The sequence below is a fragment of the Ciconia boyciana genome, chromosome 5, assembly GCF_034638445.1.
Source record: "Ciconia boyciana chromosome 5, ASM3463844v1, whole genome shotgun sequence".
Taxonomy (NCBI): Eukaryota; Metazoa; Chordata; class Aves; order Ciconiiformes; family Ciconiidae; genus Ciconia; species Ciconia boyciana.
This window is the reverse complement of record NC_132938.1, coordinates 57,109,208-57,123,803: the sequence shown is the minus strand read 5'-3', so window position 1 is coordinate 57,123,803 and position 14,596 is coordinate 57,109,208. Positions and strand designations below refer to the sequence as shown.

At 44.1% G+C, this 14,596-nt stretch overlaps 2 protein-coding genes across 5 annotated transcripts in view; one reads left to right on the top strand and one right to left on the bottom strand.

Moving 5' to 3' along the window:
• Positions 1 to 8,460, top strand: part of LOC140651903 (sodium/hydrogen exchanger 9B2-like) — a 32,774-nt gene extending 24,314 nt beyond the window's left edge. The window contains exons 13-15 of the transcript XR_012042587.1: positions 3,388 to 3,457; positions 5,484 to 5,595; positions 8,338 to 8,460. The gene's annotated coding sequence lies outside the window, so the exon portion shown is untranslated. The remainder of the gene's footprint in view (positions 1 to 3,387; positions 3,458 to 5,483; positions 5,596 to 8,337) is intronic.
• Positions 1,170 to 14,192, bottom strand: CISD2 (CDGSH iron sulfur domain 2). 4 transcript variants are annotated; one of them, XR_012042589.1, is made up of 7 exons: positions 10,052 to 10,341; positions 9,846 to 9,924; positions 9,481 to 9,634; positions 6,093 to 6,257; positions 5,435 to 5,649; positions 4,678 to 4,804; positions 2,635 to 2,773 (listed from the first exon to the last, which is right to left on the bottom strand). XR_012042589.1 is itself a non-coding variant. In XM_072862009.1 (3 exons), the coding sequence occupies exons 1-3, from the start codon at positions 14,075 to 14,077 to the stop codon at positions 1,440 to 1,442; spliced, it is 405 nt and encodes a 134-aa protein (XP_072718110.1). In that variant the 5' UTR covers positions 14,078 to 14,192; the 3' UTR covers positions 1,170 to 1,439. The 4 variants fall into 4 exon arrangements, 1 of the variants encoding a protein (XP_072718110.1); XR_012042588.1 differs by lacking the exon at positions 4,678 to 4,804; XR_012042590.1 differs by lacking the exon at positions 4,678 to 4,804 and having other exon boundaries at positions 9,481 to 9,544.
• Between the last annotated feature and the right edge of the window lie 404 nt (positions 14,193 to 14,596).

Genomic DNA, 14,596 nt, shown 5'->3' with positions numbered 1-14,596 from the left:
GAAAATTAACTCTACCCCAGCCACATCCAGCATACCCATCCATCAAGGTAAGACCACCATGAAGCATTTAAAGACTGTACCATGGTTCTATTACGCACTTTGTAAAAGCAGGCATTTAACATACAATCGCATCCTAACCTGCCCTCTTTTGTGGCAAGGCAAGAGGTTTAGGTACCTAGAACTAGAACTGTTACAAATGCAGGAGGAATAATCTACCTCAGTTCTACTCCTGAGAGCCATTATGCAAGAGCTGCTTCCTGACTTGCTTTCTGTGTCAGCACTGTGGTGATCAGCTTTGGCAATGGCACACTGCTCTGGGGCTTCCCCCCTGCCTAACTATGGGTCAAATGAAATGCTGTTAAGGAACAGCTGAAATCTGCCTTAGTACAATTGTCTAAAATTATAGCGTGGATGAAATTTTTATTTTTAAACTGACAGATACAGTCTTTGATTGAAGAATAAAGTACTTTAGAAGAATTAATTAGAAGTCTAACAGTTAGGTAAGTAGCAATTATTTACCTGCATCTGGAATTAATCTGTACCACAGCAAAGTTCTGACTTGCCCAAATAATCATTCTGAATGTGCAACAAGCCAAGAATACAGCTCAGCTCTGCTGTCTTGGTTCTGTCATTTAACCAGTTCCTCCCATGAAAGCCCCTGCTACAAAAAGTAGCGGCTACAGTGCAAGTGAACTTGCAAGGAGCAAATTTGTGTTTCCTCACAAGAGCTCAGGAATGATCAATGCAGGGGCCTGAAATAAAGGGATGATGTTAGTGGCTGATCTGCTCAATAGTTTAGTTTATATGGTCTGGAACTGGAGCCCTCCACCTAGGACGTGGTATGAGATTGTCCAGCTGTGTGAGGTTTGTCTGAGCCAGGCTGCTTTGCATGAGACTAACAAACAGCCCACTTAGGCACTGCACAGGCCAGACCTTCACCTAGTGTAACCTAACATCGTTATGCTGCCTGCCCTCAGTGATATGTTTAGGTGTATTCACAATGGATGAATTTATTATCTTTTTTCCCCACTTCAGTGCACTTCAATTTATTCCTGAAACACAGAACAAAACATGGCTTCTCAGCAGAACAAATCAACAGAAAGGTGCACTTCTGTCACTTGGAAATAGTGACAGTTTTATAACTGCATGTTCATACAAAAAAGGCTTAATTGTAGGAAGTCATTTTATTGTTGAAATAAATGACTTATTTACAGATATAGTTACTTTACACTTTTACAAAGCAGACGTAATTCTTCTCAGAATAAAGTATTAAAACAGTGACAGATTTAGCACTGTCTAAATGCAGTTTATTCCAAAAACAAATCTACAGCAATCATTAGACTAAATCATACCAATCACATAATAAAATGCTGTCCCTTGTAACTACAACAGTATAAAAAGACTTTTTATCAGCCATGATCTAGTGGATTACGCATCTGCTATACTTCTTTCTTCTTGAGTATTAGTGGACCTACATTATCTCCTGTTAATTCATTGTGCTTGTTGTGGGAGCCATCACAGACAGGGAACTGGAAGAAAACATGCATAAGGAATTAGTATAGCTCTGTACAGCAATTGCATGGTGATTTTTATACTTCTTCCTATGCCAAGAGCACTTTGATAACGTTGCTAGTTCCTCCTACTATGTCCCGTTTCAACGTCAAACTCCCTGTCTCCTATCAAACACAGGACACATGTTACTAAGGAAAAAAACCACTCGTAACTAAGTTAGTGAGGTCCTAAAATTGCTGTTCTTAGACACAAGGTTAGGGACAAAGCCTTTTCCATGGAAGAACGGCAAGCAAAGCAGCCATCGCAGCCACAAATGGTTTAAGGTTGATTGTGAAACTAGTAAAAGTGCTCTTAATAGATTTAATAATTCACAATGAGAAAGTACTGTTTTAAGGAAAACTGAAACACTTTGCTGAAGTGATTATTCTGAAGGGAGAATAGTTGAGAGGGTTTCCAAGGTCCAGGGCAGATTTTTTTTGTTGAAACAGGAAAGCATTCAGTCCAGAGAGGACAAAAGCAGAGTGCAGTCAAGATATTCAAAAGAAATTTAGGGTAGATGAAAAATACCCATGTACATCTAGTTGACTTGGAGGATATGGACTATCCAAACCAGTCACCTACAGCTGCTCTGGACCAGATGGGGATATGCTCTCCCTCACCAACACAGGTCCAGCCTTACTTTCATTCTAATATGAAAAACTTTCTAAGCACTGTTTTTGCAAAACAGAGTAGTTACTGTCTAATTAGTTGCAACGTATTTCCAAATATTAAACAAGGCTTGCTTGGTTTTAATCTACGCACAGGTAGTCGCTCTGTAAGTGTTTCTAGAAAAACCCTACTGTATTTCTTACAAGTTTCTACAGTTTCTTTCTGCGTGTAGATAGGTTTACAGTAGAGAAAAATAAGAACTGTGCCATTCTCAAAAGCCAGGAACATGTTCCACCTCCAGAGAAAAGCAACAGGTCAACATGTAGCAATTCAGCACCGAAGCACTGATAAAAATATGCAAGTTTCAATCTCTAATCCTACAGTAGCACAAAGTGTCTTACCGTCTTAGAGCGCCAACACCTGCAGTAAGCTTTAGTGAGGCACAGATCTTCAATGTTTATTTCATTCACTACTTTTGGATTTTCCTTCTGGATCTTGAGGTTAATCAAGCTATCCTTTTGCTGTTTCTTCTTGGGGAGGAACGGACGAACAGCAAGGTAACCAAGCAAGGCCAGCACGCCCAGGAAAGGCAATAACCGCAGCCATTCTGAAACTAAAGACAGGTGGAATTTAGATTGGCTCTTGACACCACTTCAGTATGGTGCAGCATCAGCTACTCTCAAATAACTTAGGCTTAGGGTAGGGAATGGGGTTGCTCAGTCAGCAAGGCTCTGACAAGTCAAACAAGACTCTGTGGGTAAGTCTCAAGAAGAAAAACGACCCAGATTAAAACCTGGGTTTTACTGTAGCCAAGGTAAAAATTGGACTCCTAGAATTTAATCTGAAGTTTAATTTTAACACTCTAGAAGATGACTCAATGGACAAGAATAAATCCAAAATAAATAAAAGACATACTGAAATGAGGAACCCTAAAATTACAGGGGTTCTGCTCACCCATGGTAAACCAGCACTGTGTACTAGCAAACTGGGCATGATTACATGCAGTAAGTACATTCAGTGTGGTATCTTAACATTCTGTATATGAAGAACTATTCAGTAAGTTTTGTAATTCAATCTTTAATTGCTTATTTCAGATTTTTAGCTTCTTTAAGTTTTCCTCATTTTATTTGTTCCAACTTTTTTTTAGAAACTTTTGGTAGAAATTATACAGATTATTAGATAAGCACTAGCAAAACCTTCACCAATCTTTTTGGTTTTATTTTTCAGAACTCTGTTTGCTCAGGGATCTGCCACCAGCTTCTACAATACACAGAGAAAGAAAGTTTCCTGAGATCAGGTAAGTGAAGCCACAGAAAATTGCTTTTTACCAAGCTGAGGAACTTCTTTTAAGTACAGGTGAAAAATTCCAGTATCCTCTGCAGACTTAGCTGCAGAGGATAAATCATCTAGACATACTGGTCAGAGAAAGACTCACTGGACTTTTTAAGAAATTCATCAGCACCTGGCATAAGATCTATATATATTAAAGGTGGATCCACTTTTCCAGCAAAACATGCTGTGACAATACTCCAGTGTAATTTAAGTACTACGGTGCAATAAAGGAGAGTGCATTTTTCTAAACTTCTGGAGAATACATTAAATCTAAACACTCATATAGAAATGGAAGAGAGTAAAAATATTTTAAAATGAGAAACAAAGAAGTGTAATGAGCTGGAGCACAAATAGCTGCACAAGCACTTCGTAACACAAGACACTGTAATCAAGTTCCTCTTTTAAGCTATTTAGAATCAGAACATAGCAAAATTTTGTCCTACAGTTTGTTTTTCAAGATTAAGATGTACAAGAAAGGAAATGCAATAGAGCAGGCTAAGGATGCTAGGTAGGTTTCTGTAATGAAATTACCACTCAGAAAATTCTCAGAGAAACATAGCTCTCAAAGTACATTATTCTGTATAGCTTGATTTTATTTGTAATAATGGAGCACATGTTCATGCTAATACTTTTCCAGTTAGAACATAGTGGCTTTTTCTTAATAATTTGAATTTTCTGGAAGTACACCATGTAATGAAAATACTTTGTGGGACTAATTTTATGTTCTTTGAGCTTTCTATAGCCTCTGAAGTGAAAACCACACTTATTGCATTTATCTGGGAATGCACCACAACTGTATAAATGCTAAACGCACTGCAAGAACTTTCAGTAGTCTTTCTACACCTGCACTTGCAGCGGTCCCTACACACAACAAGTGACAAAATTTGCTGAGTCACTGCCATAGACTAATCTCTGTTGCTCTTTTCTCAGTTCCCCCAACAAGCTGTAAGCCCTAAATAATAACAATTAACACTGAGATACTTAAACATTTTCAGTTACACAAAATACTGATTTTCCTGGACAGCAGTGCCTGTTTCTTTTCTATCATTACTGTTCCACAACACCCCATCAACAGGAATCCAAATGCACTTGCTGACCTTACATGAAGGACTGACTTGGAACGTACTTTAGAAAAGAGGAAAAATATTTGGTCACTGAAAAGAACTTCCAAATTGAGTATCTAACCTGACTGTTGGCAAAGAGGTGGATCTCTACAAAGTTACGCTGAACTCCAAGACAAAACAGACGTTCCAACAGGTGCACCGTAACCAGAAGCAGGGCACCTATCAAGTGTGTGATGAATACAACTGGGCTAAGATTGACACACAAAAAGGAAATCTTGTATCAGAATTAAACGTCGTTAAAAGACACCAGCAACAAAACAGCAAGTGGCATCTCAATACAGCTTGAAACTCCACAATATGACCAAAAAAAAAAAAATCTGAACAGGAGTCATGCCTATGCGAGACTTGTAACCAGTTAGGCTCATCCAAATGAAACAGGAACACGATAGCCATAACCTCTGAAAAGAGAAATTAGGAACAAACAGGAATAGGAAGTACAAGGATATTATTTATCATGGTTATTATTTAATATTTGCATCATGCTAACTGCTGATAAAGAGTTTTGTCCTCACTAGCCAATGATTTCTTTACGTATTTCTAATCTGGGAGTCTATGGAAAGCCCCCAATTACACCTATGTGTACACTAATCATAAACTGACTTGTTATTGCCAAAAGACTGCCAGAAGCTCATACTTTTAGATGGAAAAATCAACACGACTGTGCTTCTAGGCCATGAGACACACACGATACTGTCACAAAGTAAAAAAGTCACAGATCTTTGGACTGAGTGGGTGGGGATGGGAGAAAAGCTTCAAACAAATGCAATGATATCTTCCTACAACTGTAAGCTGCTCTGTGTTTTTGAAGCCATTCATACCTTTCTGAAGTAGATGTAAGGCAATTCACAAGACTGTTTATTTTCACAGCTGATAACTCAGAATTCAGCAATTACATTGATTCTGGAGATTCTTTATCAGTTCTGCTGCATGGGAAGAGGCAGTCTTTGGAGCCAGAAATGGAGAGTAGAGTATCGAAGAGGTTAGTCTTCAAACTTGACTTGTGTTAGACAGAGACCAATCCCAAAGATAAGTCCTGGAAAGTATCAGGAACATCATTGAAACAGGAATGCCCAGAGAATTCCAATAAGCTGAGGCCACGGACCATAGGCCACAGTTAAATTTTCAAGGAGAGGTTGTCTTAACTTTTAGTCCAACAGTAACAAGTCCAAAAAAATAAGATACACATACACTGTGAACAGAAAGGGACTGGCCAGCCACTGACAGTCAAATCAAAGCAAGTGGTCCCTGCTTGTCTTTCACCAACTACTCCTTTGATATCTTTCACTTTGATTTATGTCTTAGCCAATTTCTGTGGAAATGACCCTATGCAGACCCAAAAGCAGCTTCTTAGAGTAACAGCTCAACCGCAAGCCAAAATTTTAACAAGTATTAGCTACCAGTCAAAATTAAGATTGGAACTGTGATTGTATATTCTCTAAACTGATTAAATTCTTCATGCAAATTCAAATTACTTACTGTGAGAGACTGAAAGAGTTAATGTCTCAAACATTGTGGCGACTTCAGGCGCTATTTGCATGGCGACGGCAGATCAGCCAGCACAGGGTGGGGGAGAGCGGGAGCAGGACGTGTGGGACGTGGGGACGTGGAGAGCGTGTCGGAGGCCACGTGGTTCTGCCGGACCTTACCATGTATGGCCAGAGATCACACAGAGTTGATCTGAGGAAGGGGCTTCCAACTGCCCAAGAGACCCCTCATGACCACCCCCCTCCCCCCACGCCTGCGCAGAAGATTGAGAACTTTCTAGAACAAGAACCACGTAAGTCCTGAAGGGGTGTACCTGGAGGCAGGGATTAGCTTATAAAAGACATGCCCCCCCCCAGGGAAGCGCGCGCACACCCACCACTGGAGGATTGCCACATCTGTCATCATCATCGCGGGATCCAAGGGTGGTGATACTTTTTCTTTCTCTTTCCTCCTCTCTTTTCCTTTCCTTTTCTCGCTTCTCTCTCCCTCTACTCTTCCAATATAAGCAAGTTTGGGATAAATTGTGATGGGTTGCCCGGAAAATAGCTCCACTGCCAAATCGCCTCTGTTCGTTCATTGAGCTCACCAGTTCATTAAGTTTGTCCATTTGTGGAATTCGCCAGTTAATAAAGTTGCTGGCCAGACTGTTCCTCTGAGTCATGGTTGTGACTCTACCGACCACGCAGCTCTGCCGAGCAGAGATTGGCTTTTGTCGGTACACAAACCATCGGGGAATCTAAAAGATTCACCCCTCTCGCAACCCACCGAGTGGGACGAGACATAAATTTGGTGTCAGAAGTGGGATTCCCTGACTTGATCAGTGAGAGGAACAGGGAGGGGATATCGATTGAGTCGAGAAGGGAGGACGTGAATCGGCTGAGTCCGAGTCCTCCGGCAGACAGATGATCATGGCTTCCCGGGTTCAGCCTGATCTGGACTGCTCCCCTTTGTTAGAGTTGTTAAAAGCTGTTGTTTTGGGTGTTTTAGTAGCTGCACTGATGGCAGTGCAGAAGTATAAGTGCAGGGTAAAACGGGCTGAGTGAGAAGCGAGCGAATCGTTACAAGATTTGGTTTAAAAGCTTGCAAGTGGAGCTGGAAGCTGAGCAGAAAAAATGGGATTTGCTTGAATGCTTGCAAGCAGAGCTGGAAGCTGAGCGGAAAAAATGGGTATGAGCGGAAACAGGAGCAAATAGGTTGCAGAATCAGTTGCGCGATGCTTTTGTCAGGGAGCGTGGGTTGCGGTTGGCGCTAGCGGAGGCATGGAGGGAAGATCTGGAGAGCAAGCGTGGGCACTCCGGTCTGTCTAAGGAATGTGAGCTAGTTGATGGGGGGGGTAGCTGGCCACTACTCCTGGGAGGAAATGGAACAGACAAAGTGCCAACATGACGAGAGAACTGCTCCCCAACTTCGCCCACTTATTAAAATGGAATTTCAATATGAAGGGGGTGCTGATACTGCGCCAGAAATCATAACGAAAGAAATACCCTATAGCGCAACTGAATTGGTGAAATTACACGATATATATAGTGGGCTCCCTAGAGAAACGGAGACGGAATATGTGTGGAGGGTCTCCCTCATGGGGGGGGACACAGAATTAAACTTTCCGAGAAGGAGGCGCAGGGATACTGGGGTCCAGGCGTGTTTCTAACTGTCCCCAACACTCGAGCCCCCTAGTCCCTCACTCAAAGGGTGGCATACTGGGCTGGAGGGCTAGACCCCTTGGAACGGGGAGATCTGGTGACCATCCCCACTCCAGGACTGGATCAAATTACCAAGAGCGTGCAGAAAGCCGCCTGCCTCCAGCTCGTGCATGGCCGGGACTTAATACCCCATCAGCCCTCCCCGATGTTGCTAAAAGCCGACCCCAGTCGAATGAAACCCCTGATAAAGGGCCTCCCTGACTCCCTGAAGCTACATGCCATACAAATCCAGGACCGCCTAAGGGTAGCGCTCCCAATTCAGGAGCGTTTAACAGAAATGTTAATGCCAGGGAGAAGCCAAACACAGTCCACTCCGGCGGAATTCCCCCTCACCTGGGGAGGGGTTGCACAGGAGCTAATCAATTATAGCCCCAACACGGGAATCTCCGGAGGGGAACAAAGGGGTAAAGCTGCGGTTAGGAGAACCGGATTAGACAATTGGCTTTTAAAAGGCCTACCCGTCAGAAGACCTCCTGATAATCCCTCGCTTTTAAAACCAGTCTGAAAAGGGACTGACTTTTCCTTTTCTTTTGCAGAGGGAGAACCAGACCATCGCCTGCTAAACCATTGCAATCTCGTCGGAGGAGTGCTGGACCTCGATGAGTACTGCCAATAGTGTGATAATAGCCCTAATATGTATCTACTATTTCTCACATGGATGGTGGTCCTCCTCTCCTCCGGGAAAGGAGGAGATGGGGGAGGGGAGTGGAAACCATGTTCCTTAGAAGCTTGTGTGGGAACCAATTTATGTGTTTACTAGAATCTGGAATACAACCGAGCAAGGGATATGCGTTGCCCTTCCCCAGTCAACCGAACAAGGACTGAGATTTGTTGTTGTTGGTGGTGGTTTTTGTTGCATTGCCCAATATTACGTATAACTTGGAAAAGTTCTTAACTATAACACTGGTCTGGGGGACCTCCCCCACTCAAAACGTGGCTCTTGGAGAGAGTAAGAGTTCTGATAAGGGACATGTGTATTTGTTGGGGTTATCCTTCCCACGGATATAGAAACCGGGATGTTCTGTGCAACAAGACTTATGGTAGAGTCAAGTATTGTGGCATACCCCGTACACACTACCCTTTGCAGAGCCTGCTGCTCACTGCAAAACCTGACATACCTGTAAAATTAGCATATCCCCAGCCCCCTTGGGACTAGTTTGGGGATGTTCTAACAGGAAATTTTATTCCTGCTTAACATTGAAGTATCACGCTGGTCTGAAATGTGGATTAGTCATCCTATCCTTATGCCCATCTCTTGTTTTCAGTTTCACCGCCCCTCCCTGGCGAATGCATTGGGAAGTGGCAGAAGCCCCAAAAAATTCAATGTTGAATTTAAGTGATGGAGAATGTTGTGTAACATTGTCTGTCCATCTCACAACTCCAGTACTACTGCACTCTACTACTACACTCTACTACTGCTACACTCACAATGTCAGTACTACTATAGAGGCAGCACGGACCAAAATGAAAGAAATTGCTGACCAAGCTGCCGAACTATTTCGATCACTCCAACCAAAAGACTGTTTTGATGGGCATGCACCCGGATCTTGGTTCGCTTCCCTCCTACAATGCTGGGGACACACAGGGTGGGGGAAATGGTTAATTCAAATTGGAATAACCCTGTTGGCTGGATTCCTGTTCCTTATGACCGGCATAGCTATTGTTTAATGTATGATTACCCATTTGCTTGCTTCTGCTTTTGTTCTCTTTTCTCCTGCTGTTCACTATGTTCATATCACCACCCTGGAAGACAAAATCAAGGACCCTCCGCCAACTCTCGTTGAAAATGTCGAACTGTGTCTTCTCGATCTTCTCTATGTGAAAATCATCGCCCTGGACGAAGGTTATATAGACAATGTTTGAGCCACGGGGTGGTGTGAGAGACTGAAAGAGTTAATGTCTCAAACATTGTGGCGACCTCAGGCGCTATTTGCATGGCGACGGCAGATCAGCCAGCACAGGGTGGGGGAGAGCGAGAGCGGAAGCAGGACGTGCAGGACGCGGAGAGCGAGGACGCGCAGTTCCAGGTTCTGCCGGACCTTACCATGTATGGCCAGAGATCACACAGAGTTGATCTGAGGAAGGGGCTTGCAACTGCCCAAGAGATCCCTCGTGACCAGCGCCTGCGCAGAAGATTGAGAACTTTCTAGAACAAGAACCATGTAAGTCCTGAAGGGGCGTACCTGGAGGCAGGGATTAGCTTATAAAAGACATGCCCCCCCCCCCCCAGGGAAGCGCACGCACACCCACCACTGGAGGATTGCCACGTCTGTCATCGTCATCGCGGGTCCAAGGGTGGTGATACTTTTTCTTTCTCTTTCTTCCTCTCTTCTCCTTTCTTTTTCTCGCTTCTCTCTTCCTCTACTCTTCCAATATAAGCAAGTTTGGGATAAATTGTGATGGGTTGCCCGGAAAATAGCTCCACTGCCAAATCGCCTCTGTTCATTCATTGAGCTCACCAGTTCATTAAGTTTGTCCATTTGTGGAATTCGCCAGTTAATAAAGCTGCTGGCCAGACTGTTCCTCTGAGTCATTGTCATGACTCTACCGACCACACGGCTCTGCCGAGCAGAGATTGGCTTTTGTCAGTACACAAACCGTCGGGGAATCAAAAAGATTCACCCATCTCGCAACCCACCAAGTGGGACGAGACACTTACTCAATTACATTATCTTCAGAACTAATAAGCAGTTCTATCCTAACTGTTTTCTGCTGTTTGCTTGGGTCTCTTAAGGGTGTTCTCATCGCTACACAAACAAAACACAAAGGACTCCATGCACCACTTTAATATGTCTATTAACTCGTTCAGCAGGTATGAAGGTAGAGAGATGACAGTCCTTTTAGCAACATAGCACACTTTAAATAAATTAAAAGCCAAAGCTATGGGTAGGCTAGCAAGCCTCTCTGCAAATGACAAATTCATTGTTCAAATGGGCTCTGCAGACTCTATTATGGTATCACCCTTCTTTCCCTCAGAACTGTAAAAGATGATCCACAAAACTGTCCTCTTCCTTCCTGGCAGCTTGTTACATTGAAGTCCCTCTTAACATGCAGGCCAAGTGTTAGACAGCTCACACAGGACTGTGTCACGTTTATGGAAAGAAGACTAGCACCTAGATTCTTACATAAACCTTGAAATTCTGACCACATGCTATTTTGAGGTGAACGTCTATGCCATTTTAATGACATGCACCATGATAAAAAGCAACGCCAGCATGAGACAACACTGTTCATTTCAGCGAACTTGAGAAGGGGGGGTAAAGCAGCTATGACAAGAAACTGAAAGAGGCTTCTGAGCAGCAGCAGCACGACAATTTAGATATCCACTTTCAAACCCAAGGTCAAACATTCTTTCCTTCTTCCCTCATTGCTTTTACCTTCAGGAGTTTTGCACTGGATGTTAACAGTCTTCCGCTCTCCAAGCAAGCAGTTTTCCGTTGTGATTTGGTGAGGTCACCACAGACAACAGGTGTCTCAAGATTTTTAATCAGCACACTATACAATAGCCTATACAAAAGGACCCTCCCTATACTTTTGGTCTCTCATTTCTACAACTGATGCACTACAGGAACTGAAGTTGCATCTGCCTGGAAGCTAATGACGGTTTACAGAAGCAATAAAAGAGCTAACAAGCAAAGCACTGCACTGTTCCAGATTTGGGTTCTGGCCTGCCTTTGCAAACAAGGTCTATGCTAGCTGGTGTTCATAGTGCTGGTTCCTAAGTTCAGTAGATGCCACCAAAGGACAAATACTAAAGCACTTTAAATGTTTTAAGATCAGTATTATTTCTCACCTTCCAAAAAGAAGCAAAGAAAAATGCTTGACATGTTTGATATGTAATTTGCCAAAGAATATGCTCCTCTGTAATCTGTAGTAGTAGTAAACACAAAAGAGAATATTAATCTAATCTTCTCTATTGTCTATTAGTCTTTCACTAATAGTAATTCAATAGATATGATCCTGTAAGTCGCTGCTGCAAAATAACTCCCAGAACTGGGAAGACCCTGCTCTTAGAGGCTTATGACTTTAGGACAGGACAGACTAAGGCCACAATAACAATATAGAAGAGGCGGCACTTGCTGAAGCAATCTGGTTTTCTCAGATGAAACTTCAGACTGACAGCAGCTCTGACTGCAGGTAACTACAAAAGTCTTTAATGAGCAGTGAGGTTTCAATGACTTTCAATAACTTTTAAGCACGAAGAGAGGATCATTTTTTAATTTAGGTGCCTAGGATGTGGTGTCCTATGATTTCCTTCTGAAAAGCCTGTTGCATTTACCCTATGCCATAACTTTAAGCACCTTGTACAGTTTTGCTGTTTTTTCCTCCATTTCCATTCATATCCACCTTAAGAGGAAGATATAGAAGTATGAGAGCAGATTTTAGTCTAGTCTAGCTGACTGTTGAAAAAAATTAAAACAGTGTCAAAATGTTGTCTCTATAGCTATGTATTTTTAATTGTTTCCCCTTTTTAGAGTGTTTAGCACAAGACCAGACAAAGAAATCACTAAGAACTAGAGGCAGTGGATTTTTTCAGGTATGCTCATTAAATCCTACCAGGTCTCAAAGCAATTTCTGACTCAGTTCCTTCTTTTACCTTTGTTTAATATTTTTGGAACTGACATTTCCCATGTTTGGTCTCCACTTAAGGTTTCAGTTGTTTGCTTCTTGCCCTCCCTCCAAATTCAAGGAAGTACCTGTCAATGGGGTAAATAACATGACAGCAAAACAGTTCTCCCCCATTGACCATTCTGTTAAAAAATAAAAAAGTTCTGACCAGAGGTTTTCAGAATAAATTATATTACTACTATGTAGTGTGAATAAATACAGAGATTGCACAAATAATCCTGTTACAGAAATGTACGTTTGGACAAGTGAAGCAAGAAGAGATAAAACTCAAGCATTACTAAGCTTAATAAGTTTTAAGTACAACTTGTGGATAAAAAGGCAATGACTTAAGTAGGAAACTGCCAAATGCTAGGAATATGAGAAGCTGCGCTGTTCTGTAGCTTGTTGTATCCCCTTCCTCTCAACTTTGTAGCAGCTGAATTTCTCTATTCGGTAAATATAATTAACAGCATTTTCAGATGAGAGAGTAGTTGTGGGGAAAGAACAGTTCATTTAAAATAAGTTTCCTTGTTGTGGGAAAGATAATGGGACTTTAAGTTTACAAGCAGCATAAACATGCTGGGAAAAAAGTTCTCAAACCTGGTTTTAAATACATTGTACCTGTTCTAAATTAAATAATTTTCCAGCACTATTAATGTCATATAGCTTAGTGCTGCAAGATAAACATATAAGGCTGATTCTACACTTTGAAGACTTTTTCTGTTTCCACAGAGTTTCTGTTAGAGCATTCCTCTTCTTTATTCTCACCGAACTAATCTTGTCATTTGACACTACTTAAGGTTCTGCCTGTATTATCACAGCTGAGCCTGGGCTCTGATAGTTCCAGTTTGCAAAGCACTGAAATGCACCAAATACCTAAAGAATTTGCTAATATTTAGTTTTCTTTCTTGTTCACTCTGTGATAAGGCTATGATTAATTAATATTTCACTCCCTCACCCAGAAAATACTTATAAAAATGATTAAATAAAAAACCCTAACTTTGTGTACGTAGCAGGCTCCCAGAAACAGATTTTTTTTTTTATCAGTATAAATGCTCTCTTTAACCTTTTAAGCAAATGAAGAGGCAATGTTTTAGGCCTTCAGCTAAAATCCCATTTTCTGTATGTGCACGGCCTCTGACTTGCTGGAATTTGCACAGAGAAGAATTTTAAGTACAGTGCAAACGAGCTGGGGCCGAGGAGCCTGGTACGTTTTACTCTATCGCTACATTTTATTATGAGTGTTATCATCTACCTCACATGGCATCTTTAACGCCTTGTCGGAAAATTTTCCTGCTGTAACAGTCTAACGGCGATTTAACGTTCGGGGTTCCACCCTTCTGTAACAGATACCTAACTTGTTTTGCACGGCCGGGAGAAAGCGAGCGATGCCTGGAGCGAGGAGTGGAAGTCGCAGTCCGACATGGGGCAGGCCCGGGTGACATGCCGGAACCCAGACGGGCTCCAGTGTCAGGCAGAAGCGCGCCGCACCCCTCACGCCACCCGCGGGCGCCGGGGCGGGAAGGGGGCCACGGCCGCCGAGCCCCCCCGCTCCCCCCACCTACCTGTGAGGCGGATGAAGCCGCCGACGCTCTCGGGCAGCGGCAGACGCTTGAGGTACGCGGGGAGCTGGACCTTGACGATGCGGGCCAGGCTCTCCAGCACCATGGCGGCTGCCGTCAGGGAGTGAGGGAAGCGCACCGCGACCACCAACCGCCCCCGCCGCGGCGACCCGCGCGCTTCCTTGGGCTACTCCCGCTGCGCATGCGCCGCGGGGCGGGGCGACGCCGGTGCCGGCCCCGCATGCGCATGCGCTCAGAGATACAACCGCTTCCCCTCCGCTTGGGCCGCGCTTCCTGCGGACGCCGCGTGGGGGCGCTGCCGCGCGGGGGCCGGGAGCGCTGCCGCCGCGAGGCGGCGCGCGGGCGGCGCCGGCCGTTACAGCCAGGAGGGAGCGGCGGCGCGAGCGGAGCCCGGTGGGCAGCGGGGCCGGGCCGGGCCGTGCCGGGGCGGGGCGGGGCGGTGGGCGCGGGCCGGGGCGGGGCGGGGCGGTGGGCGCGGGCCGGGGCGGGGCGGTGGGCGCCGGCCGGCGCCGCGGCCGTTGGCAGCCAGCAGGGCGGCTCCTGAGTCAGCCGCTCTCCTGAAGCGAGGGGGGCAGCGCCCGGCCTGCGGGTCTGTGGTGGTGGT